This window comes from Pinus tabuliformis, chromosome J (assembly GCF_031772625.1).
Source record: "Pinus tabuliformis cultivar Carrire ecotype Pingquan chromosome J, CPIR1, whole genome shotgun sequence".
Classification (NCBI taxonomy): domain Eukaryota; kingdom Viridiplantae; phylum Streptophyta; class Pinopsida; order Pinales; family Pinaceae; genus Pinus; species Pinus tabuliformis.
Window position 1 is genome coordinate 491,266,397 of NC_142295.1, and position 24,638 is coordinate 491,291,034.

At 37.8% G+C, this 24,638-nt stretch overlaps 1 protein-coding gene and 1 pseudogene across 1 annotated transcript; one reads left to right on the plus strand and one right to left on the minus strand.

The window, feature by feature from the left end:
- Nucleotides 1–16,009: 16,009 nt before the first annotated feature.
- On the minus strand, nucleotides 16,010–16,642 carry LOC149227936 (uncharacterized). The gene has a single exon (XM_089380627.1). It carries the CDS (start codon nucleotides 16,640–16,642, stop codon nucleotides 16,010–16,012), a length of 633 nt encoding a protein of 210 aa, XP_089236753.1.
- A 3,450-nt stretch (nucleotides 16,643–20,092) lies between these two features.
- LOC149227937 (UNC93-like protein 1 pseudogene) lies at nucleotides 20,093–20,791 on the plus strand (annotated as a pseudogene).
- Nucleotides 20,792–24,638: the final 3,847 nt, after the last annotated feature.

Genomic DNA, 24,638 nt, shown 5'->3' on the forward strand with positions numbered 1-24,638 from the left:
GATCAAAACATCATCATGTAGTAAAGCAATGGAGATCTCCAAAAATCCAAGCTCAAAGAAGAAAACCATGGATAAAATATAAGGTCCAATGTTATTACTACAATAAATTTGGGCAATATGAAGATGAATGCAAAAAGAAATAGTCATATTAGAAAAGACGCAGTTCCCATCTCTCGAACAATGAAGGAGAACACACTCAAACAATGTTTCTTTCCTGCCATATTTCTGAAGACACTCACAACAAGGACTTTTGGTTGTTGAACAATGGCTGTAGCAATCATATGACAGGTAACAAAAATATTCTTTCTTATATTGATGTTTCCATAACATCATAAATTACTCTTCGATATCATTCTTGTATTAAAGATGAAGGGAAAGGTATTGTCCCTGTTCTTAGTAAACCAAATAATAAGAAATACATGACTGATGTTTATTATTTTCCACATCTAAAGCATAACCTCATTAGTGTAGGGCAGTTGATGAAACATGGTTATGGTGTAGTATTTCAAGGGAACAAATGTTATATCTATGACAAACCTCCTAATAGAATACTGATAGAAAAGGTTAAAAAAACAAGAATAGGATGCTTCTATTTACTCTCAAAACTTGAAATATCTCACGGTCTTTTGTCCACAATGTTTCAAGAATATATGAGTCTTGGCTATGGAATTATAGGTATGGCCACATTTCATTCAAGAGTCTAAGTATGCTTCAAAGATATATGATCATCATTCGTCTCCCTATTATGAATGAAAAATACTGTATTTGTGAAATTTTTGTTTTAGCAAATAATAAAAGAGATAGCTTTCTGACATCTTGCTCTAGATAAAAAGAGCCTTAAGAGGTATTCCATAAATATGTATGTGGCCCAATGCAACAAAGTCCATTGGTGGTAGTCTTTACTTTCTAACCTCCATTGATTATTATAGCAAGAAGATATGGTTGTATTTTCTCAAAAGTAAACCAGATACCTTTTCAATTTTTAAGGATGTATGCTTCATGAGAATAAGTTGTCAAATGACTTCTAGGAAAAGCAGTTTTGACAACAATATATGTTCTCAAAGGATATTTAACAACGAGTCTCCAAGATATAGTATCTCAAGAAGCATGGGATGGTAAAAAGGTAAATGTATCTCACTGTAGAATTTTCAGATTAGTAGCATTTTCACATGTTCCCATGGAGATAATAAAGAAGCTTGACACTAATACTGCAAGATGTATTTTCATAGCCTATAGTGAGTAGTGAAAGACCTATAGACTTTACAATCCAATTAATAAGAAGTTTGTTTTAAGCATATATGTTAAATTTTCAGAAAATAAATCTTGGTCTAATCATGTCAATGAATATTCAAATCAACAATTTTATACACCACAACTACAATGATTTTAGGTTGAAGAAGAGCCATACCATTCTAAAAATGGTACATCTTCAAGCAATGAATCCACCCATGATTCAACATCTTCAAAAGATAATCAGAAAACAAGAAGTGTCAGAGAAATATATGAGCAGGAGCATGAGTTTGGCCAGTAGAATATCTTTCCATTTGTTTCATCTCAACCAACTCATTTTCAAGAAGTAGTTAAAGAAACACATTGGGTTGAAGCAATGAACCAAGAAATTGTTACCATAGAGAAGAACTAGACTTGCGAATTAGCTAATCTCGCAAGAGAAGAAACCATAATTGGTGTTAAATGGGTATATAAAACCAAGCTGAGTGGAAAAGGATATATTGTGAAACATAGGGCAAGTGTGGCTTCCAAAGGATTCTCACAACAGTTTGGTATAGACTATTGTGAAACCATTTCTCCTGTAGCAAGGTTAGACATTGTCAGAACCATTTTATCCACATCATCTCAATGCAATTGGAAATCCTATCAGCTTCATTTAAAATATGCCTTACTCAATGGTATATTATAGGAATAAGTTTATGATGGAGTAGCCTCCTAGTTTTGACGTTCCAGGATAAGATCATAAGGTATACAAATTGAAGAAATATTTGTATGGTTTGAAACAAGCTCCAAGAGCTTGTCATAGTCACATCGACACCTATCTCATCAAAATGGTTTTTGCAGAAGTGGTCATGAACCAACTATGTATACCAAAAGCCATAAAGGTAAAATTCTTATGGTATTCCTTTATGTAGATGATCTTATTTATACAAGAAATATGATGTATAATATTTCAAAGAAACAATGAAAATGAAGTTTTATATGATTGATCTAGGAGTCATGAAATACAACTTAGGTATTGAAATTCAACAATATGCTAATGGCATTTTTGTTGGTCAAGAAAAATATGCCACCGACATCATCCAAAAGTTCACAATGACAAATTGTATATCAATTAATACACCAATTTCTCAAGTCACTGAACTCACCAAAGAGGATGCATCTCCACCAATTGATCCCATATTATATAAAAGTCTACCTGATAGTTCGTTATATCTCATTGCAACTAAACCTGAAATCATGTTTGCTGCTAGTTTTGTCTCTAGTTTTATGCAATCATAAAAGATTACTCATTGGAATGTTGCAAAAAGGATCTTAAGGTATATTGCAGGGACCATAGACTATGGTTTGTTCTATATACATTCTGAAAATTCTTCACTTTCAGTTTATATAGATAGTGATTATGTAGAGAGTTTAGGTAACCAAAAAACTAACTCACGGTATTTTCTTCATCTTTAGACCAAACTGATTTCATGGGCATCCAAGAAATAGTCAATCATTTGAATATCTTCCCTAGAGGAAGAATATGTAGTAGCAAATTCAGCAGCTTTTCATGTAATGTTATTAAGAATATTATTGAAAGATCTATAAATTGTTCAAAAGGAGAAAACTCCTATCTAATGTGACAACATTTCAATAATTCCTTTATCAAAAAATCACGTTCTCCGCAAAAAGAGAAAGCACATAGACACATGTTTTCATTTCATCGGTGAGCTTCTCAATTATGGGTACATAGTACTTCCATTTCGTGGTTCCAAAGACCAGATGCAAAATATTTTCACAAATCCATTCAGAAAGAATTTATTTGAAATTCAAAGAGAAATTAGGCATTGTAAGTGCCTCCAATTGTAACAGTTGAGATTAGGAGGCGGTGTTGTAATCTCATTGTCTACTAGGTATCTTCACATTTGATTCTCTTGTCTGCTAGGTGTCGTAGACAATTCATTTTTACTTGACAGTTAATTTTTACTTCAATTCTACTCCATAGGTGTCAAGTTCTACTCCAGGAAAATATTATTGATGTTTTCAATGTAATATTATTTAGTTGTTTTGAATATTGAGAAGAGTAATCTTTGCTCCACTTTTCATTTTTCATTCTTTATCATGGTAACATAACTTTAGGTTGCATAAGGTTCTAGAGAGAGCAATAGATACCAAGAACTCGAAGAGGCCATATATTAGAAGGATCGAGCAATCTCTTATTGTATTCAACAACCTCATCGTCTTCAGTAAAAGATGGTGCCTACTAACCATAATAGGTTTTATTTTTATTTTTTGTGTGTGCAACACACTCATGCTTAGCATAGCAAGTGTGTTGATCCCGACCAACTTTCTATTGCCCAAAAAAATGTAGTTCGACACTTCCATATAGTGTCGGGAAATGTGGTGCACCAGAAAGAGGTTTAGTCACGTCAAAGTTAAAAAAAAAACCACCGTGAACAAACCAACATGGAACAAGGAGTCAGAGCAATTGAGAAGTCGGTCGTCATTGAACCTATTCAAAGTTCCATACCAAGGTTAATATTTTTTAAAATTTCAAAAAACTTTAACGTGAGGCCTTAAGAAGATTCAATGATCCTTCATTTGTTAAAAAAGAAAAAAAATGGTTATGTTTAAAGGTTTTTCATATTCAAAAAAGGAGGATGCTCTTTTTATAAAGAGTCTCACTTTTGAAAAGAGATTATTTTAAAAAAGGGTTTTTTATGTTAATTTTTTTTTTAAATAAAATATTTCGTTTAAATAAAATATTTTTTTCCAAAAAAGTGATAGAAAAAGAGTTTTCTATTGAAACAAATACATGTTTTTCTCTTTAAGAATAAATACATTTCTGCAAGCCCAAGAATGTTGTGATACCCTTTCGAATGGTTATGTAGAGCTGACCCAAGAACAATTAGAAGCCATGAATAATAATCAGAGGAATGTCAGTACAGAACTCATAAAGTAAGAGCACCGAGGCAAATGTGGGATAAAGAACTCAGTCGATGACTCTATATTCAACAAGATAATCGACACATCAACAATAAAAGAAGCTTGGGATGTTTTGAAAGGTGTGTATCAAGGTAATTATAGATTATAGACAGTGAAATTGCAGACATTGAGAGAAAATTGAAACCCTGAAGATGAATGACGCATAGAATGTGGATCAATTCATGAATAGATTCATGGGAATAGTCAATTATATCAGACTCATTAGTGAAACCATTATAGATCGGAATATTGTTGAAAAATTCATTCGAAGCCTAGCCAAGAAATATGACATGATTGTAACAACCATTATAGAATCCAAATATTTTGCAATTTTCTTAGTAGAAAGGTTGACTGTATCACTTCTAGCACACGAAACAAGACTCAAATTTGTAGAATATTCCATGGAACAAGCTTTCAAAGTGCAAGCCTCTTTTGGCATAAGGAGAGGTAGAGGATATAGAGGCAACAACAGGCGAGCCTGAGGTTGAAAAAGTAGAATATTAGAAAATCATCATGCAACAGAGCAATGGAGACATCGAAAAAACCAAACTCAAAGAAACAAACCATGGAAAAAATATAATGTCTAATGCTATTACTGCAAGAAATTTGGGCATTATGAAAATGAATGTAGAAAGAAGCAGTCAGATCAACAAAGATGCAGTGTCCATCTCTCCAACAATACAGGAGAACACTCTAAAACAATGTTTCTTTCCTGACATCTTTCTTAAGACACTTACAACAAGGACCTTTGGTTGTTGGACAGTGGCTGCAACAATCATATGATAGGTAAAAAAAATCTACTTTCTTATCTTGATGCTTCCATAGCATCATAAATAACCCTTGCAGAGAGTTCTTCTATTAAAGTTGAAGGGAAAGGTATTTTCCATGTTCTTGCTAAACATATCATATGATAGGTAACAAAAATATACTTTCTTATCTTGATGCTTCCATAGCATCAAAAGTTACCCTTGCAGAGCGTTCCTCTATTAAAGTTGAAGGGAAAGGTATTTTCCATGTTCTTGCTAAACATAATAAGCAGAAATACGTGCATGATGTTTATTATGTTACACATCTAAAGCATAACCTCATTAGTGTGGGACAATTTATGGAACATGGTTATGATGTACTATTTCAAGGGAGCATATGTTATATCTATGAGAAACCTCTCTATAGAAGACTAATATAAAAGGTTGAAAAAACAGGAATAAGATGTTTCCTTTAACTCTTAGAAGTTGAAATCCCTCACAGTGTTTTGTCTACAACGTGTTAAGAATAGATGAGTATTAGCTATGCCATTCTAAGTATGGCCACATCCCATTCAAGAGTCTAAGTTTGCTTCAAAAACATTCAATCGTCACTGGTCTCCATGTTATGAATGAAAAATATTGTAGTTGTAAAATTTGTGTTCTAGCAAGGCATAAAGATATATGTTTCCAAAATATTCCACTAGAGAAAATGAGCCTTTAGAGTTAGTCCATAAATATTATGACAAGAAGATTAGGGTTTATTTTCTCAAAAATAAATCATATACTTTCTCAAGATTTAAAGAGTTGAAAGAAGTAGAAAATTAGACAGGAAATCCTTTGAAAGTACTCAGATTTGATAGATGAGAAGAATACATCTCCAATGACATCAATTTTTTTTGTCAACAACAAGGAATCATCCTGCAGAACACAAAAAGATATATTCCACACCATAATGGAGTAGAAGAAAGGAAAAATCAGTCAGTCATGAACATGGCCAAATGTATGCTTTGTGAGAAGGAGTTTTCAAATGAGTACTCAGCTGAAGAATTCCAAACAACAGTGTATGTTCTCAACAGATCTCCAAAACCCAGTCTCCAAGATACATTACCTCAAGAAGCATGGGAAGGTAGAAAGGTAAATGTATCTCAATTTAAATTGTTTGGATCAGTAGTTTTTCACATGTTCCTGAGTAGCTAAGAAAGAAGCTTGATGAGAGGAGAGAAAGATGTATTTTCATCGACCAAAGTGAGTAGTCAAAGGCCTGCAGAAGTTACAATCTAGTTACCAAGAAGGCTGTTTTAAGAAGAGATGTTAAATCTTTTGAAAATAAATCATGGTTTGATAATGTTAATGAAGCTTCAAATCCGCCATTTTATATACCATATCTACTAATATTCCAAGTTGAAGAAGATCCATGCCATTCTGAAAATGGTAGAACCTCAAGCAGTGAATCCACCCATGATTCGACATCTTCATAAGACAATCAGAAAATGAGAAGCACTGGAGAAATCTATAAGCAGGAGCATGAGTTTGGGCAAAATAATATGTTTCCATTTCTTTCATCTTGACCACCTCATTTTTAAGAGGAAGTTAAAGAAACACATAGGGTCGATCCAATGAACCAAGAAATTGTTGCAATAGAGAAGAACTAGACTTGGGAATTAGTTGATCTCCTAAGAGTAAAACCCAGAATTGGTGTAAAATCGGTATATAAGACCAAAATGAATGAAAAAGGAGAAATTGAGAAACATAAGGCAAGGTTGGTTGCCAAAGGATCCTCACAACAGTTTGGTATCGACTATGGTGAAACCATTGCTCGAGTAGCAAGGTTAGACACTGCCAGTACCATTTTATCCACATCAACTCAACGGAAATGGAAATTCTATCAACTTGACATAAAATATTCCTTCCTAAATGGTATGTTGTAGGAATAAGTTTATGTTGGAGTAGCCTCCTGGTTTTGAAGCTCCACGAGAGGAGCATATGTTATACATATTGAAGAATTTTTTGCATGGTTTGAAACAAGCTATAAGAGCTTCGTACAGTTGAATTGACATGTATCCTATCAAAATTACTTTTTGTAGATGTGGTCATGATCCAAATTTGTATGTAAAAACTCATGTAGGTAAAATTCTTATTGTATGTCTTTATGTAGATAATCTTATTTTTACATGAAATATGGCGTTAGAATATTTCAAAGCAACAATTAAAACAAAGTTTGATATCACTGATCTAGGAGTCATGAAATAATCCTTAGGCATTGAAATTCAACAATCTGTTAATGCCATTTTACTTGGTCAAAAAAAATATGCCACTAACATCATCCAAAATTTCAAAATGACTAATTGAAAACTAGCTAATACACCAATTTCTCAAGGCACCAAACTTGGAAAAGAATTTGTAGCACCACCAATTGATCCCACATTGTATAACAGTCTAGTTGGTATTTTGGTATATCTCACTACAACTAAACCTGATATCATGTTTGTTGTTAGCTTTGTGTCCAATTTTATGAAATCACCAACGATTACTCATTGGAAGGTTGCAAAATGGATCTTAAGGTATAGTGTGGGGACCATAAACTATTCTTTGTTATATACACATTCTAAATATTGTTCACTTTCAAGTTATACAGATAGTGATTATGCAGGGAGTTTAGATGATCGCAAAAGCACCTCATTGTAAGTTCTTCATCTTCAAACCAATCTAATTTCATGGACATCTAAGAAAGAGTCAATCGTTTCAATATATTCTATAGAGGAAGAGTATGTAGTAACAAATTCAAGATATTTTCAAGCAGTGTGGTTAAGAATATTATTGAAATATCTATCAAATGTTCACAAGGAGACAACTCCTATTTAATGTGACAGTAGTTCAGGAATTTCTTTATCAAAAAATCATGCTTTCCACAAAAAGAGCAAGCACATTGACACACATTTTCATTTCATCAGTGAGATTGTCAATGATGGGGACATAGTACTTTCTTTTTGTGGTTCCAAAGATAAACTTGCAGATATTTTCACAAAGCCATTGGGAAAGAATTTATTTGAATTTCAAAGGGAGAAATCAGGCATTGTAAGTGCCTCCAATTGTAACAATTGTTATTAGGAGGGGATATTGAGATATTAATCTCACTGCGTGCTAGGTTTCATGAAATTTTCCTCTCTTGTATGATAGGTGTCGTAGACAATTCCATTTTACTTGACAGTTCATTTTTACTTCAGTTCTACTCCATAGGTGTTGAGTTCTACTCCATTCATTTATTATTGATGTTTTCATTGTAATCGTATTTAATTGTTTTAAGTATTGAGAAGAGCTCCAATTTTTATTTTTCATTCTTTCTCAGTGTAGGGGCTCCTTGCATGGTTAATAATCCACCAACTATACAATGTCTTTAGTCAATTTTTTTTTTATTGTGTTGTGCAAAGGTGCACAGTAACTCCACGCAATGAAAATCTTTGCACATTGGATCTATCCACACAATGAAAGGATGACAATATTATTTCTTTTATTGATTGCAAGAACATGGATATGAGGGGCGCATATTTATTTTCTCGATAAATATGGACCCTTCTATAGAATCATGGATTAATTACTACATTCTCCAACTCAAATATTACTATGTTCATCATGCAACAGGGAGGTGGATATATTACTACGTTCATCATGCAACAAAGCAGTGGATACCTCCACATAACCAAACTCAGAAAGGAATACCATAGAAAAAGATTAATGTCCAATGTTAATACTACAAGAAATTTTGACATTATGAACATGAATGCAGAAAGAAACAGTAAGATCAGCAAAGAGGTGGTGTCCATCTCTCCAGCAATGAAGCAGAAACCTCTAAAACAATGTTTATTTCCTACCATATTTTTGAAGACACTCATAATAAGGACCTTTGGTTGTTGGACAATGGCTATAGAAATCATATCATAGGTACCATAAATCTACTTTCTTACCGTGATGCTTCCATAACATCAAAAATTACTCTTGGAGATCGTTCTTGTATTAAATCTGAAGGGAAAGGTACTACCCCTATTCCTATTAAACAGAATAAGCATCAATACATACCTGATGTTTATTATGTTCCACCTATGAAATATAACCTCATTAGTGTAGGATAGTTGATGGAACATGGGTATGATGTAGTATTTCAAGGGAACACATGTTTTATCTATGACAAACCTCCCAATAGAATATTGATAGATAAGGTTCCAAAAAACCAAGAATATGATGTTTCCATTCACTCTTAGAAGTTGAAATCTCTCATCATAATTTTTCCACATTGTGTGAAGAATAGATGAGTCTCATATATGGCATTCTAGGGATGGACACATCCCATTCAAGATCCTAAGTCTTCTTCAGAAACATTCACTCATCATTGGTGTCCCTATTATGAGTGAAAAATATTGTACTTGTGAAATTTGTGTTCTACCAAAGCATAAAAGAGATAGATTTATGACATCTTCCTCTAGAGAAAAAGTGCCTTTAGAGCTAATCCATAGATATATGTGGCCTAATATAGATACATTCCATTGGTGTTAGTCTTTAATTTCTAACCTTCACTAATGATTATAATAGGAAGATTTGGGTGTATTTTCTCAAAAATAAATCAGATACTTTCTCAAGTTCTAAAGAGTTCAAAAGAAGAAGCATAAAAGTAGAGTAGAAATCCTTTGAAGGTACTCAGATCCGATAGAGGGGAAGAATACAGTTCCAATGACTTCAAAGTTTTTTGTCAACAACAAGGAATCATCATGTAGAACACAACAAGATATACTCCACAACATAATGGATTAGCAAAAAAGGAAAAATCATTCAATCATGAACATGGCCAGATGTATGTTTCGTGATAAGAAGTTGTCAAATGACTATTGGGTTGAAGAAATTTCGACAATAGTGTATGTCCTCAACATATCTCCAACAACTAGTATCCAAGATACAATACCTCATGAAGCATGGGATGGTAAAAAGGTAAATGTATCTCACTTTAGAACTTTTGGATCAGTAGCATTTTCACATGTTCTTGAGAAGCTAAGAAAGAAGCTTGATGATAGGACTGAAATATGTATTTTTATAGGATATAGTGAGAAGTCAAAGGCCTACAAAATTTACAATGCAGTTACCAAGAAGTTTGTTTTAATCGGAGATGTTAAATTTTTTGAAAATAAATCTTGGTCTGATCATGTTAATAAAGCTTCAAATCTTCCAGTTTATACTCCACATCTACCAATATTGTAACTTGAAGAAGAGACATACCATTCTAAAAATAGTACATCTTCAAGTAGTGAATCCACCCATGATTGAACATCTTTAGAAGATAATCACAAAATAAGAAGCATTAGAGAAATATATGAGCGGGAGCATGAGTTTGACCAGCAAAATATGTTTACATTTCTTTCATCTCAACTAACTCATTTTGAAGAAGCACTTAAAGAAACGCATTGGGTTGATGCAATGAACCAAGAAATTTCTTCCAAATAGAAGAACTAGACTTCGGAATTAGTTGATCTCCCAAGAGGAAAAAACATAATTGGTGTAAAATGGGTATATAAGACCACACTGAATGAAAAAGGAGAAATTTAGAAACATAAGGCAAGGTTGGTTTCCAAAGGATTCTCACAATAGTTTGGTATCGACTATGGTGAAACGTTTGCTCCAATAGCGAGGTGAGACATTTTCAAGACCATTTTATCAACATCACCTAAACATAAATGGAAATTATATCATCTTGATGTAAAATCTGCCTTCCTAAATGGTACATTATTGGAAGAAATTTATGTTGCAGCAGCCTCCTGGTTTTTAAGTTCCAAGACAAGAGCATAAGGTACACAGATTGAGACTAGGAGGGGATCTTGAGATATTAATCTCACTCTCTGCTAGGTGTCATCACATTTGATTCTCTTGTTTTCTAGGTGTACACAATTTAGTTTTACATGACAATTTAGGTTTTCTTTAGTTCTACTCCATAGGTGTCTAGTTCTACTCCAATCATATATTTTTTTTTTCTGGATAAAGGCTAAACTATTGTATTAAGAAAAAGAAAACTATTTACAAAGAGGCCTAGGCCTCTGAAGATGCAGGGGAGCATCCTCTGTCAAAGAAGACTGCAGGTGCTCAAGGCAACCTGGATTACAAAGATGGAGATAATAACAGAGAGCATTACAAAAGTTGTAGCTGATGGCCTTCTGGCTTACAAAAAGATGACTATGCAAAAGAACAGCAGTTACTTGATTTGAGAAGTTTGCCTGTCGAATGTATCTTGCTGCTGAAAACAAAATACCAAACGGAGGTTGGAAATCCAAATTCTCCAGTCTCCTTGAAGAGATTAGATTTCTTGAGGGCTCCCTACTATAAAACCGACTGCTGGACCCTTCTAAACCAGAAGGCATCCCCTCAAAATTCCAAAACGCGTTCATTAAGCAGCAGAAGAAAACAAAAACTAAGCCCTCGAAGGCTCACCTTGTTCAGTGCCCAGCTTGTAAGCCTCTTCATTCATCTCCAGACGGTTGGTGAGCTGATTGCCGAAGTTGGCAGGATGCTGAGACGAACCATGAGCCAGATGCTGAGACGAATCATGAGCTGGTTGCTGAGGCGAGCCTAAACCCGGAAGAGGCTCCATCAAGTTGACATCAACAGCAATTTCATTATCAATAATTTCCCCCACTACTGGAACCCGAGGATGATCCAGTTGCTCCGGCTCCCTGTCAGGCTCTTCCTGACTGGACGAATCATCCTCCTCCTCCGTGGCAATGACTGTTATGAGCAGAGAGAGACGGGTCTGGTTTCTCCGGCAGTGAAAAGTGCAGCGAGAAGTATGGACTTGACTATCCACCTGGTCTGAGTCTTCAGAGGGAGAGGATGGAGGCTCCAGCATGGCAATTGGCTGAATTGCACTAGCCTGAGCCTCTTGCCTGCCGCGAATTCCCCATACTCCTCCACGCCTTGGGACTCCCCTCTGTCTCGGCGCCATTAGCCCGGGAGAGTGCACTTTGCAAACAAGAGACAGTAAAAATTCAGGATTGTAACTAGCTAACAGTTCCTCCTTAATGACAATTGCCCAATTTTTGTGCGTTACTAAACCTTCCTCCCACGAATGCCCAGAACACACAGTCGGAACAGAGGTTAGGCTATGGCATCTACCCCTGTCGCCAGCATTCGGCTCAATCTCACCCTCAAACAAATTAACATCACAATACCTCATGTAACTGACCTGATTCATGAGCATCGTTATATAGGACTCGGATCTGAACAATCCGGCGGCAATGGAGCCAAAACTCCATAAATCGTCGTACAGGAAAATCAATTTGCCTCGCGTGAGGCCATCACTCTTCTGCAGAGCCATCCTCTCAGACATAAACTGCGTTAATGCTTGACAGGGGCAAATTAATATACCGTCCTGCCAGACGATCTTAGTATCACAGCTGCCCCCCATCGCATGTTCTCTGATGAGTCCATGTATCACCCGCATCCGGGTGTGAAACAACCTGTGGCTGCATATCTTCGTCTAATAGTGCCTGGAAATTGGGAAGATGATCCTCCGAGACTGTAGCATTAAGAGGTCCAGCTGAGAAATCTTTCTCCTTATCCACCCCTAAATTAGCTAGGAAGTCCGCAGGCTTGTTCCCTTCCCTTTTTGTGTGCTTGAAGGAGACTGCTCTGTTCGCTTGCAACCAATGCTGAACCTGATCCAATCTGGATGCCAATCTCCAACTTCTACTAATCTTGTGAACTGGGGATCCCTGTTGTAGCTTTAGTGCCATGTTTATTAGAATCTGTGAATCCCCTTCTACTATCAAGGGAAAATACTTGCCTTGCTGCGCCAAAGTGAGACCTTTCCAAAGGCCTTCCAGCTCCGCTGCATTATTTGTATTCCACCCAATTGTGCCAAAGAAAGTAATAAGAGGATTTCCTTGATGGTCTCTTATTACTCCTCCATACCCTGTCTGTCCCGGATTACCCTTCGATGCACCATCGAAGTTCAATTGAAATGTATTGACTGGTGGTGGCCTCCATTTTGCTGTGTGGGTTCGGTGTTGCTCTGGGTTGGGTCTAGCCAGAATCTTATCTTGTATCTTTATTTGCCAATTATTCCAGATGGCCCATTCCTGAGGTTGCTTCGGAAAATCCTCTTTTGACCAGGCTTTTGTTGAGAGAGTTTCACTGATATTGATATGAAATCCTTTCCAAACCTGCTCTAGAGTCATTGATTGATGCTTGAATATCCTCCTGTTACGTTCCTTCCAGATATTCCACATTAGGAATCCTGGGATAATTTGCCATAGGATATTAAGGATTGTGCATTGATATGGTGCTTGAGGCCATTGGCGGATTGTTTCTCTTATATCCCCTCGAATTCGTCCTTCCTTCTGACAACGAAAAGAGACTTTCTCCCATATCTTTTTGCTCAGTTGGCATGTCTGCATTAAGTGGAGCACAGATTCTTCTTCCTTATTGCAATTGAGGCAAATAGAGGGTCCTAGGAAGCCTCTTTTCCTGAGGTTATCCCATGTTAGGATTCTATTGTAAGATAGAAGCCACAGGAAGGTGGATACTTTCGGCCATATAGGGGGTTTCCAAATTTTGCTCCATATTTGGTCCTTGTCCATCCTGTCCCTGATTATGATTCTGTATGCCTCCTTTGTAGTGAAAGTACCCCTCTCCTCATACCCCGACCTTAAAGTATCTTTCCCTGCTTGCTTTAATATCTTGCGTTTTTTTAGTTCTGAGTGGAGAGCGAGTTGGTTATCATTTGAGCTGTGAGGTAGGATCAAGCTTGTTTGTTTCCACTCTCTCTGCTCTTGATTATTTGGATCTTTCCAAAACTGACTTATTTTTTCTTGAGGAGTTCTCTCCCTTTCTGGGATGGCTTGCAGGCTGTCTAAGAGTTTAGGTAGCTGCTACCAGGAATCTTCCCAGAACCTGGCAGTTTGACCATATTTTATCTCCCAAAAACTATGTTTTTGAATTATATCTCTGTGCTGAATAGCCGAGTTCCATATCAACGATCCCTTACTGCTTTCCGACATTCTGATCCTTTCTTCTAGGGGAAGATTCCTTGTGTATTTTGCAGTCCAAATACGTGCCCACGGGTTGTTGAAATCTGAGAGCCACCTCCACCATACTTTTGCTCCCATGGTCTTATTGCTTTGTTCTGGATCCCTGAGTCCTATTCCCCCTGCCATTCTGGGAAGACATGCTTTGTCCCACCTAATGAGGGCCCATTTTCTGTTTGGGCCTGAACTGCCCCACAAAAAATTCCTCTGCAACTGTTTAATTGTCCTTAGAACCCATTTTGGCGCTGCTAAGATGGAAAATAGATAGAGCGGCATAGATTGCAAGACAGCCTTTATTAGTACTACTCTGCTGGCCATATTCAAGGATCTGTAAGTCCAAAGTAGCAGCCTTGCTTCCAATTTCTCGAGCAGGAGAGACCATGAAGAGTGCTTGAGGGCGGAAGCAGTAAGAGGAGCGCCTAGGTAGGATGAAGGAAGAGACGCTTTTGAGAATCCGAGAATGCGAGTGATGGCTCTTTGGGTATAAGGAGGGGTGTTAAAGAAGTAAACCTGGGATTTGACATTATTGATGCAGGCTCCGGAAGCTTTTGAGAAGGAATCAAGGATTGATTTGAATGTGCGGGCTTCTTGAACAGATGAATGGCCGAATAACATATTGTCATCAACAAATTATTGATGAGAAATTGCAGGGAGGTTGTGAATAGAAATTCCTTTAAGCTTATGCGAAAGGATGGCTGATTTAATGCTTCTCCCCAGACCTTCGGCTAGGATGACAAATAGGAAAGGTGACAAGGGATCTCCCTGCCTGATGCCACGAGTGGGACGAAAGGTAGGAGAGGGGATACCATTGATGAGAATGGAGAAAAAAGATGAGGAGATGAGACTGCTGACCCATCTTACCCATGGGGGAGCGAAACCAAAGGCGAGGAGAGTTTTTTGCAAGTAGTTCCAGCTTATACTATCGAATGCTTTGGATAGATCAATTTTGAGAAGCATCCCTGGCTTTTTTAAAATCTTGAGAGAGTGGATTATTTCGTGGGTGAGGATGATCCCATCAGTGATTTGACGACCCTCTACATACCCGGATTGTTCTGGAGATATGATTAGGGGCAACAAGGGTTTCAATCGTAGAGCAATAACCTTTGAAACAATTTTATAAATAATATTACATAGAGCAATGGGACGATACTTATCTGGAGTATTTGATTCCGAGGATTTGGGGATTAGAGCCAGAAATGTAGCATTCATAGCTGGATACATCCATCTGAGGGATCTTGATTCCTCCACCACCTGCCAGACTTCCCATTTTATTAATTCCCAGAAATGTTGGAAGAAATTTGACGTAAACCCATCTGGGCCTGGCGCTTTCCCTGCCTTAAGTTGGTTGACCGCCAATTCAACTTCTTGAAGACTAATCGGTTTGAGAAGCAACGTATTCTGGTCTTCGGTAATGATTCTTGGGATATGCCTTGTAATGTTATCAATGGCAGCGGACCTGTTTGTGTCTGGTTCTTGATTCATCCTTTTGAAGTAGTCTAGGAATTCCTTTTCAATACCTTCATGGTCTTCGATTTTGCATCCTTGCTCATTATTTACAAAGGAAATTTGGTTGATCATACGCCTTTGTACTGTTGTTCTGTGAAAGAATTTTGTGTTTTTTTCGCCTTCCTTGAGCCATCTAACCCTCGACTTCTGCCTCCACAGTATCTCTTCCTGCATATCTCTGTCCAGAATTTGCTTTTCTATTGCTTGCTCCTGTTGTGTCAACTCCTCGGATCGGCCATGAGAAATAATTTTTTGTTGAGTGTCCTTCATTTTTTGGATGAGGATTTCTTTTGATTTGAAAATGTCACCAAAGGTGGATTTATTCCAACGCTTTATTTCCTCTTTGAGATACTTCAGCTTCTTTTGGAATTGGGCCATTCTTGATCCTTCTGTGTCTCTGAATTTTGTCCATGTTGTCCTTATGAATTCATGGAATTCCGGATGTGATAGCCAAAAGGATTCGAATCTGAATGGTCTTTTTAGATTGTTGCCTGGTCTATTCTAGTTTAAGGCAATGGGCCAGTGGTCTGAACCTGAATAAGGAAGGATTGAGGCTGTGAAATCTCCCCCCAAATGTACTGCGTTATCAGAAACCAGGAAACGATCCAGGCGCGAGGACACTTGCGTCGGTTCCGTTCTCTTATTGCTCCAGGTGTAAAGACCGTTTTCAGTTGGAATGTCAATCATCCAATTGTCTTGTATGAAATCTTTGAGTAGATTGCCATCTCTGTTGATTCCGCTGCGGCCTCCTTTCTTTTCATCCAGAGTCGCTATCATGTTGTAATCTCCACCTGAGATCCATAGCGGATGCATTCTGGTTGCATTCAGCTGCGTTAATGCCTCCAATGTATTGGCTTTTTGCTGTGTTTCTTGTGGAAAATAGACATTTGTAATGTGCCCATTAATGTTTGTGCCATTTAGATGAAACTTGGCTTGGATGAAGTTTCTATTGGCATGTATATTGTCTAGCTGTATCATTCTTGAGTCCCAAAGGATTGCCAAGCCTCTGGAGGCTCCTTGAGCTTCCACTGCCGAGACCTGCCCTGCAGGCCACGCCTTGGCTGCTACCTTTTCTAGAACTGTATGCTTACATTTAGTTTCTTGCAGAAAAATAATTGCTGGTTTTTCTGCCATTATCATGTTTTTTAAGAGTCTACCCTTCTTCTGGCCGTTAAGCCCTCTAATGTTCCAAGATATCAATTTCATTGGGAAGATTTAGGGTTGATGTTGAAATACCTTGATAGCTGGGCATATCTCCCTGAATCTACCATGACTTCTCCGACCTTTATCGTTCTCTCCAGAGCAGATTTCCGTCCTCGCTTCTTGATGTCCTTTGCAATAAACTTTCCATCCCACTGGCTACCCGTTTGAACACCGAGCGAATATTTCTTCTGGGCTTTGTGCAGTACCTCCTCGAGTTTGTGCACTTGCGTTTCAGTTATTTTATCGAAATTTTTGGTTTTACAAGCAGTTTCCAGACCAATAATGTCCAGTTCACCTATATCAAATGTTTCTGTGTCTTCATCCATGTTCTGGGATTCTTGACGGCTTTCCTCATCTTGCCGTGCTTTGGCTGAGCCTGATTCTGTTATATCTATCTCCATATCTGGTTGGCTCCAGAACTTCGCTTTAGTGGTATGAAGATTTCCTTCATGATCCTGACTTTTTCCTTTGGATGTTTCTTTAGTTTCCTCAGACGTTTCCGGATTCGGGATATGCTTGGCTGACAGGGGGTCTTGCATATGTTGTTCTTCCTCTGCTAGAACTGCAAAGCTGTTGCTTGTTGAAGGTTTTGAAGGATCCTTCATGGCCTGCTTATTCTGAAGTGGCTGTTTCTTATTCCCTCTTCTACGGTTGGCTACTTTGATGAATCCATCAGGTGATTGCTTGTCCTGATCTTGTTCAGTGGTTTTCTTATTTAGTGGGCAATCTCGGAACAGGTGCCCTAATGCATGGCATTTACGACACCTGAAGGGCACATGTTCATAGTCTATTAGCTGTAACCATTCTACATCCTCATGAGAGAGTTTTATCTTGTCAGGCAGGGGTACTTTTAAGTCCATATATACGCAGATCCGGGCATAGGATGTATACTTCTTCATTTTGGTTTCCTCTGATACCTTAACAAAATCCCCCAGGGCTTTCCCAATCTCTTGAAGCGATTCTTCCTCCCAGTATTCCCACGGTAGTGAATACAGCCTGATCCAAACGGGTGCGCAGCTCAGATCCTCCTTGTCTGGATTGAAGCGTTCTACCCATTCTCTGAGAAATAGACCCGCTGAGTTGAAAAAATATGGGCCATTCTCGAAAACTCTGTTTCTGTCCTCCAAGCAGTTAAAGACTGCTGTAAAGAAACCTTTTGGACCCAAATGGAGTGATATGTGTCCTTTTGGGTGCCATTTAGTGTTGATCCAAGTCCTCAAAGCTTTCTCATTTGGCCAAATACCTATGAACTTACCTATGAGGGCATGATCCCTCATATATTGGATCCTTGCATTGATTCTGTGGCTGGGGAACTCCACTGTGGGTGTGTTCTTTGCTACAGGCTTGCATGTGGATGATCTCACTCTCTGGTCTTCTGGCATAGCTTGATCTCTCTGTCCTTCTGGCATATCCTCAGTCTCCTGCTCATTTGTTCTCTGATCCTTTTCTAAATCGTCCTGGTTTGCGTTCTGCGTCTCATTCGTTGGAGGGTCCCCTCCAGCCCCCTGGCGGGGGTCCATTGCCACCGCAGTCAGTCTTCTTTATCTATAATGTGCAGCATAGCCGTAGAGGGTGAGCTTCTGCCCCTGCAGTCCGCCTGCAGATGCAGGTCTGCAGTTGCCCTAGCCGTTGTGCGCCGCCTCCATGATCGTATTCTCCATAGGGTTTTTTTCGCTTCCCCATTTTAAAAAAATTAGTTGCAATCGAACATTAATCTACTCCAGTCATATATTATTGATGTTTTCAATGTAATTTCACTGTTTTGAATATTGAGAAGAGAAATCTCTGCTCCAATTTTCATTTTTCATTCTTTCTCATCGTATCATAGCTTTAGGTTGCATAAGATTCCAGAGAAGGAAGCAGAGACCAAGAACTGGAACAGGATGTATAGTAGAATAATTGAGAAACCTTTCAATGTATTCAACTCCCTGATCCTCTTCAGTAATAGATGGCACCTAGAAACCAATTTTATTTTTTTTATTCGATGTACCCATGTTCAACAGTGTGAATGCGTTGATTAAGGCCACTTACGATTTGCAAAAAAAGTGCGGTTCAATGCTTCCATATACTGTCAGGACAAGTAGTGCAGGAGCATGAGTTTTAGCCATGTCAAAGTTTAAAAAGAGGAGTAGTCTACTGAGGCAGAGGAATTGCGTGGTTTCTGTCATCGGCCAGAAAAACCTTCGGCTTCGGCCACCGACAATTCCTCCACCCTCTACCGCCCTCTGCGAGCTCCGCCCAGCTCCGCCACCCTCCACATTAATGTCGACCACTGACAGGTTCCTTACCTACATTCTGATTTCCATTGCGTCTTGCCACGGGGAAGTGGAATTTGAATTCAGAAATAACCCACGGGCTGCTCCCTCACCAATTCAACTTGAAATTCCCTGTAGCTCACCAATTCGACCCGGCATCCCCTGCTGCACTTACAAGGTACTCCCTACATCTCATAATCCATTACACCAAATAGAAAGGATTCAAAGGTCTAATTTGTCCATTTAGAATTGGAATTAAAGGTGGGTGGCTCCTACATCAAGAATTCCAATCACAGTGGTTTGCACAGGGATCCTACTTCACAAAAATGTTGGGCTTCTCACTGCTCAGACATCTTGATTTGAGTTGCTAAAGTCCATTAGTAGGCATATAGAAAAATCTGAAAGTGATTTGGGTTTGGGATTATCGAGCACCCTTGAAATCTACGGAAGGGTAATCGTGATGAAGAAGAGGGACCTTGTGAGAAGGTTCCTCAATCCAAATGGTTCCATTACAATTCCACCCTTGCCCAGGCGATTCTGATGTCTCTGGTCTACTTCTGTTGCTTGGGCATGTTCAACGCCCTCATCGGATTGGGGGGAAGCGGGCAGTAAAACGACCAGGCATCCAATGATGCTAACACTAATTTGTACGGGATGCTTGTAGTGTTTGGAATTTTCGTGGTAGAATCTACAACATCCTCGACCCTTGTGGGACCATCTTTGCAGGCTGCTGCACTTATGCTCTCTACGCAAGTTCTTTTCTCCACTACAATCATTATCATGATGAAACTGTTCCTGTTATTGTAGGTGGAATTCTGGGCATCAGAGGTGGATTGCTATAGGATGGACAAGGATCAATCATGACCTCGTATCCCACCGAGGACAAGAAAGGAAGATACATTCCTCTCTTCTGGGTTATATTTAATCTAGGAGGAGTTGTAGACAGTTTCATTCCCTTTATATTGAATTATCATAGCAAATTCACGTCTGTTACTGATTGGACCCATATAGTTTCATGGTCTTTGGGGATTTTGTGAGTTTGGCGTTAGTTCCACCCAACTAGGTGGTCAAGTGCGATGGCATCAAGGTTACTCTGCATAAATATTCCAGTGTGAGCATCGAGGCTATGGAGGTTATCAAGCTATTCTCCAACTGGAAGATGCTTCTTCTCTTCCCTGCTGCATGGGCCAGCGAGTTCTTTTACACTTTTGAATTCAACAACGTTAATGGCAGGATCTTTACAGTCTGGAGCAGAGGGTTCAACAATGCTTCTTTTTGGGGTGCTCAGATGTTAGGGTCTATGATAATCGGGTACGTTCTAGATTTCAGCTTCATGAGCAGGAAGAAAAGAGGGTTTTTGGGCGTGGCCATCATTGCAGTACTAGGGACTGCAATTTCGGGAGGTGGTCTCACCAATCAGCTGAGATATAGCAGAGATAAGACCTTGTAGCAGCTCGATTTAACCGACTCCGGCGTTGCTTTTCCAGGGCTGTTTGTTTTATATTTCAGCTATGGATTATTGGACTCCATGTTCCATACTCTGTGTTATTGGACGATCGGAGCTTTGGTAGATGATTCACATAGTCTAACCAGATACAGTGGACTCTTCAAAGCCGTGCAGAGTGCAGGAATAGCGGTGGGCTGGGATATAGACAGATATAATGCTTCTATGCTAGGGGAGCTCATAATCAACTGGAGACTTGTTACAATCAGCTACACGTTCTTGGTTATCCTCACTGCCTTGGCTGTAGATGATGGTGAGACTGCTAGTTCCATTGAACACAAAGCAGGCTTTGAATCTGAAGTGAAGCAAGTATCAAATTGAAGAGAAATAGTTTTGTACGTTGACTACATCTGCAAAAGGCTATGCATTGATCAGTTTCTCAGAAACAAACGTTCCCTTGAGTGGGAATCCATGGGAATTAATGGTTATACATCTGTTGAAGCTTTGTCATGGAGTATTGTAGTGTTCGATGGGATTTTTGTCCAAAGTGTGCTTTGTCATATTTATTATGAAGTATATATGTCTGCTCTATTGGATTTAGTCTCCAAAAAAAATTTACTCACTTTGCTTTAGGTTAAAAAATTCTTTGGAATACAAAGTTATCATTGCATTACTTAAACATAGAATTTCTTCTTAGATCAAGTGATGCAATCTAGATTTTGAATCTAGGTTTTACGAATCTTCTCAACTTCACATTAATTTTTGAGTTTAAACAGTGTTATTTTATTTTTCAAAAAATTTGACAATACCAGTGTTTAATTTTTTTTAAAGATGGAACTAGGACACCCTAAATTCTGAAGCCTGACTACTGTAATACAAATTTCCCAAATCTTAATCTAGATTTTTACCAAAATCATACCAGGAATTTTGCTATTTCCCTAGCAAATTTGTAGATTAAAGTACAATTATTAATGAATGGTAAGGATTTAATCTTAATAATATTCACAAATTAAAAATTCAAATTTATCTCCAAAATAGTTATACTCTTTTTCCATTTTAATTAAATCACTTAATTAAAAAAAAATTACATGAATAAATCTCATATGAAATGACTTATTATTTTTTGGACATTTGGTTTTGAAAAAAAATGGTATTGACACATGGTATTGTAACAATTTGTATTTAGAAATTAAAAATATCTATGGTAAAGTGAACTAACTCTTTTGTAAAGTATAGTGAATCTCCATATTAAAAATTTCATTATATGTTTTTAAATGTCTATAATATTAATTGTTTTTATAATCATAAAATTATAGTTTAAACATAATAGATGGCTTCAAACATCTACTTTGAAACAACTATGTGATGATTCGGAAAATTATTTTTGATAATAATATAAATCACAGAAATCTAAAATCAAAAAAGTATCATGAAATTGTATTTTGATAAGTGTTAATAATATCACCGAAATATCGGCGATATTTCTAAATATCGCGATATTTTCAGCGAGCCGAAATATCACCGAGAAAATATCATGATATTTTCGGCTCCAGAAAATATCGCGATATTTCTGAAATATCACCGATATTTCGGCAAAATATCTTGTGACCATGCAATTTATCACCGGGAGATGGTAGAAAATATTGGCGCGGGTTATAAAATTCAGATTTTGGTTTTTTATGAATCATTTTCATTTCTGATTGCTCAAGAAGGAAGGGGAGAGCTATGTGTTTGCTCCCAAGGAGTGTTTGGGTGTTCCATAGCTATGATCACCACCGACAATGAAGGTTTCATTGATCTAAGCTTCAAGAACAGTGAGACAATTTCATTTCTTCCATTAACAGGTATGTTCAAATAAACCCCTATTTTAATGAATTTTTTGTTAGTTTTAGGATTGTTCTTGCTTGCCTATTTGCCTACAATCATTTTTCTTGATTTTTTTTTTTCCAGTTGAAGAGATTTTCATGCCCATGAGCAAATGCAAGGGTTTTAAGTTTTTAAGTTTTCAAGTTTTCTCTATATTTGGAGAGCAAACTCCATTTTTTTTTTAGTTCATAGCTGCAGAGGCTATTTATTAATTTTATTATATATTAGGGGTTCATCTCTATAAAGAATTTCTTCACCTTAGGAATTAGTTTCTTATTATGCAATGTGAACAGTGAGGTAGGTTTACCATTTTCCTATTAGGTTATTTCTATGTATGAATTTATGAAATGATGTGCTCAATATTGGATGTTGTGTAATGCCTTCGAAGTGAAACGTATTCCTCCTCTTATTGACAGTGTTGTTTATTCATGTAGCTATGATTATCTACTTGGTGTTTCCCTTAAATATTTCTCTGATATTCGAGAGCAAACTACATTTTTTTTTAACCTTCAAATACACCCTCTTATTGTCATTTATGGTTTTTCATTGAATTTTCAATTTTCAATTCAAATTCCAAAATTGCAAATAATGTAGCAAAAAAACTGTTTTGTAAAATGATGTGGTTATTACTTATTAAGTTACTAATTCCAATTTTTTTTGGTGCCCTAGGTTTGAGTTAGCCAACTACAAAATACAAATATGCCAAAAGCCTTGGACCCATTTTGGGAGTATGGGAGCTATGATGGTGGGACAAATCGCGCATATATTACATGCAAATTGTGTGGGACCACGATGACAGGTGGGGTTACACGACTGAAATACCATCTTGCTAGACTCAGTGGACATGTTGATGGGACTTTTACAATTTCTAGTCTGGAGCTTATACAAAAAGCTCTTGAGGCAATTGATGAAAAGTACGGAAAGAAGGAAGAGGCAGAAAGAAACAAAGCTGAACGTGCAGGTAGATCTTTCGGGATATCTTCTCCTGATTTTGATGTTGAGGATAGTGGGAGGGGCTCCACAGCTGGCACTAGCACATCATCACATGCTACTGCTAGTGCAAGGTCATCATTTTTTGTTCCACAAATAGGACCTGGAGCACAACCTGGCATAAAATCACTTGTTAAAAAAAAGGAGAAGCAAGAAGTAGATATACTCATGGGGAGGTGTATTTTCTGGAGCGACTTACCTCTCAACATCACGAAAACCAATCCATTTTTGGTAGCCAATGTGTGATGCTATTGCTGTTGTGGGCACAGGGTACAAAAGTGCCACAAATGAGGAGTTGCGGGGGCCAATTCTTCAAGGAGAAAAGCAGGACATCAACTCTAGATTGGCAGAGTTGAAAAAGACATGGGAAGTTACTGGATGCACAGTAATGTCTGATGGTTGGACAGATGGGAAGGGTACGACCCTTCGAAATTTCTTAGTACATTGTCCTAAAGGTACCATGTTTATTAAATCGTTGGATGCATCATAACATATCAAAGATGCAACAACGATATGTGAGTTGTTAAATGGGTTCGTTTGGGAGATTGGTGTGCAGAATGTGGTGCAAGTCATAACAAACAATGCAACTAATTATGTGTCTACCGCATGGATGCTTATGGAGAGGCATCCCACATTGTTTTGGACTCCATGTCTAGCACATTGTTTCGATTTGTTGCTTGAGGATATGGGGAAACACTCCTTCATCAAGGAGGTAGTTGATATGGCTAGGAGCATCCCCAAGTTTATTTATAACCATGCTTTTGTTCTTAGCCTCATGAGAAGGTTCACTAGAAACAAGGAGTTTCGGTGTCCTGCGATCACACATTTTTCCAAAAACTTTATTACTCTTCAGTCTTTGCTTCGATGTCAGTTCGAGTTGAAGCAAATGTTTTTTCGTGATGATTGGCATAATCGTAGATACAACAGGAGATAGGATGGGAAATCCATTGCAAAAATGGTGTACTCTGAGACGTTTTGGTGTGGAGTAGAAGAAGCATGCGCAGTTAGTGAACCTATAGTAAAGGTTTTCATATTGGTGGATGGGGAGAAGCCTACAATGGCTTATTTGTGTGAGGGCATGGATAGGGCCAAGGAGGCCATTCGTTCTTATTATGCAGACAAGGATTCTGTTGGCCTTGATAGGTAGATGATGTTATGGGATATGATTGATAGACAGTGGATAGGGATGCTTCATCGACCCATTCATGCAACAACACTCTTCCTCAACCCTACATTTTCATAGAAATGGGGCTTTGATTTTGATGGCGAGCTGATGGAAGGGCTCCATTCCTATATTCAGAGGATGGTTCCTGATCCTGAGCTTCATAGCAAAATCAATCATGAGATATAGTCTTATCGGGATTTTGTTGGC

Coding starts and splice junctions, on each gene's coding strand:
- LOC149227936 (XM_089380627.1), bottom strand. CDS start 16,642: ATGGCAGAAAAACCAGCAATTATTTTTCTGCAAGAAACTAAATGTAAG.